Below are 2733 nucleotides of genomic sequence, written 5' to 3' on the forward strand. Positions count from 1 at the left end.
GGCGTCGGGCCTGCCGGGTCCTGTCCGCCGGGTTCTGTGGCCTTGAGGGAATCCCAGGCACGGACACCGGGCTGGGGCGATGGGTAGCAGCAACCCCTGGCTGCTCTTTGATCCGGGGAGCCTCTCCTGGCTCCTGCCAGGAGCCATCTCACCTATGGTCCCGCTGGATGTCTGTGACCGCGTGTGGAATATTTGGGGAGAAGCAGTTGAAGTTCTAGTGTCAGTGCTTGGTTTGGTCTTATGTAACCTGAATATCGGGGGGGGGGGCGTCAAGCATCTAAAATATTTTTAACGTAAAGAAAGGCCCCTGAGAAAGTTTGTTTATGTGTTATGCTAGGAAACCCCCTGTTGCAATGATTGGTGTTGCTATAACTGGACTTCCCATCTCTAAATATCTTCTGGAGGATGTAACACTTGCCAGGCCCTCAGTACTGTCTTCCTTGTGTTGGTGTAACACTGAGATTTCTGTGGAGAAACTTGGATGAAAGTGTTCAGGGAGGAGTCAGATATGATAGTGATATAATCCTGGGAATGATTGTGCTTACTTACACTAGGTAATTGCAAACCCTAGTTTGACCCTGCTGTTTTTCAGCTCTTGCATGACCCTTGATTTAGGATTAGATCACCATAGGGCACCTGACCTACTGCAATGTATTTTGGTATTTGAGGAACTAGAGAGCAAATAGGCTGGGGGTCAAGATATGTGGTAATACAGTTTTATCATGGAGTGTAAGGCCTAAGGAATACAGTCATTACTTGTAATTTTATGGTCTGTTGACACAGCGTCTTTATGTATATTTTGGAAACAGTCAGGAGGGACAGCCTTAAGAAGGAAGCTCAAAGATTTCAATTCAAGCAGTAAAAAATATGTCTCTCTGAAGAATTTACAGGAATTGATGCCCCTGAGCCCCAGCATACTACCACCATGTCGGGCACTGTGTCCATTCTCCAGCAATTTGCCAATGGCTTGAAGAGTCGCAGCGAAGAGACAAGGGCAAAAGCTGCCAAGGACTTGCAGCATTATGTCACCATGGAGCTGCGTGAGGTGAGTGCTGCAAATGGGATTATTTATCCTTGTGTATCATGTGAGTGTAGAGCATGGGCTGGGTGCCTTGGCAATGGAGATTTTTGGAATATGGAAGCTGGTCTTAGAGAGGAGATGGGGCACAGCAGGGAACTTATCTTTGCCCCCTGGCATGTAGGAGAGGTGAGCGAGTTGGGGACACAAATGGGTAGTCAAGTACCAGAATAAGTAAGCTTGCTGCATATAGGGCACAAATAAGATAAACAATTTTGAGTTCATAATGTATGGTCGATTTAATTTCTTTCTGTTTAAGTGGCATAAGAAGCATTGTCTTCATGGAGGTTTTGGGGCAGGAGGGAGGGAGAGAATGCTGAAAGCTGATTTGAACTTTTTGCTTTTACAGATGAGTCAGGAAGAATCTACCAGGTTTTACGATCAGCTGAACCATCACATATTTGAGCTTGTCTCTAGCTCTGATGCAAATGAAAGGAAGGGTGGCATTCTGGCAATAGGTGAGTAAAAGCACATAATGCCTCTGGTGAATTTTCTCTTCATGCAAATATCTTTAGGGACAGATTTTCAAAAGGAATGAGCTTTAATACACCTGGCCTGATGTCTGACAGCTCAGTATGCTGGGTGTGTTCTAGTTGCTGGGCTCTGAAAATCTGTGTGAAGTGTCAGCATGGGAGCTGCTTAGGGTGGCTGAAAACCTGGTGCTTAATGGGCCCTGAGCTCTTCTGGGAGTTGAGCATCAAATGTGAACGCTGAGCATGTGAAAATTTTGTTCTGGAGTTGAGCTGAGAAGACTTTTTGCTGCCCATTTATATGTATCAGGGTAGGCTGACTTTCTCAACTCTTTTCCATCTGCAGAGATTGATTCTTGTTATTTAAATTTACCTGGTTCCATAACAGCAGCTTCCATCCCCAAGAGGGGCTCACATAGCTTGTGCTTTGATTCTGATCAGCCTCTCCATCAGTGGCTCTGTCTGTGTGTTCACTGTGAGATTGCAGAGCTGCCTGAATCCTCACTATTGGGGAAGTCAGCTTGCATAAATACTTTGCCTTCCAAGCAAGTAGCCTGTATTGTAGCAGCTACTTCTTTAATAGTCAAAGAGATGTTTATGGTTTAGGCTCATAGACATAATCATCCAATCCCAATGTTTGAAGGCAGCATAAATGCCTTAGAGAAATCTTTGTTAATAACATCAGATCTTAAGCTGACAGTATCGCTTTTGAATTGTTTCTGTGAATTTAGTGATGTTGAAAGGTGCCAGCTTGACAACCCTGGACACTGACGGCCTCTTTATCTACAGAGCAGCTACAACCCAGACCCTGGCAGCAAAAACTTCTGCCATGCTGGTGCCTGATGAAGTGCCTCCACCCTGGCCAGGAGAGACTGTCTCTAGGGCTGAGGAGGAGATAATTTCCTTGGTCCATTCAGTCTTTGGCTTTTCTTGTGAGGTGGACCAGCCATAGTAGTTGCATGTGGATGGATGCTTTTCTATTAGGAATGGGTCTGTGACCCAGGGTGAATTATTTTTTTCTCTTTTAAAACTAAAAATGGGGAAAATCTATGAGGCTACCAGATGCATTTTCCTGCTCACTTAAAAAGTTCAGGCTCAAAAGAATGGTGGCCCTTTCCTATTGCTTGATTTTTTTTTTTTTTTTTTTTGGGGTTTTGCAGTTTAGGAGGACTTAATGGAAATTTT

General features: G+C 44.6%; 1 protein-coding gene across 2 annotated transcripts in view; it reads left to right on the forward strand.

Annotated features, from left to right (window-relative positions):
* MTOR (mechanistic target of rapamycin) overlaps positions 1 to 2733 on the forward strand; it is a 64604-nt gene that overhangs the window by 112 nt on the left and 61759 nt on the right. For both annotated transcript variants that reach the window (XM_017741168.1, XM_008639003.2), the window contains exons 2-3: positions 878 to 1045; positions 1428 to 1536. In XM_017741168.1, coding sequence (XP_017596657.1) covers positions 926 to 1045; positions 1428 to 1536 — 229 coding nt within the window. In that variant the 5' untranslated portion in view covers positions 878 to 925. The remainder of the gene's footprint in view (positions 1 to 877; positions 1046 to 1427; positions 1537 to 2733) is intronic.

Source organism: Corvus brachyrhynchos, unplaced genomic scaffold (genome assembly GCF_000691975.1).
Source record: "Corvus brachyrhynchos isolate BGI_N302 unplaced genomic scaffold, ASM69197v1 scaffold738, whole genome shotgun sequence".
NCBI lineage: Eukaryota > Metazoa > Chordata > Aves > Passeriformes > Corvidae > Corvus > Corvus brachyrhynchos.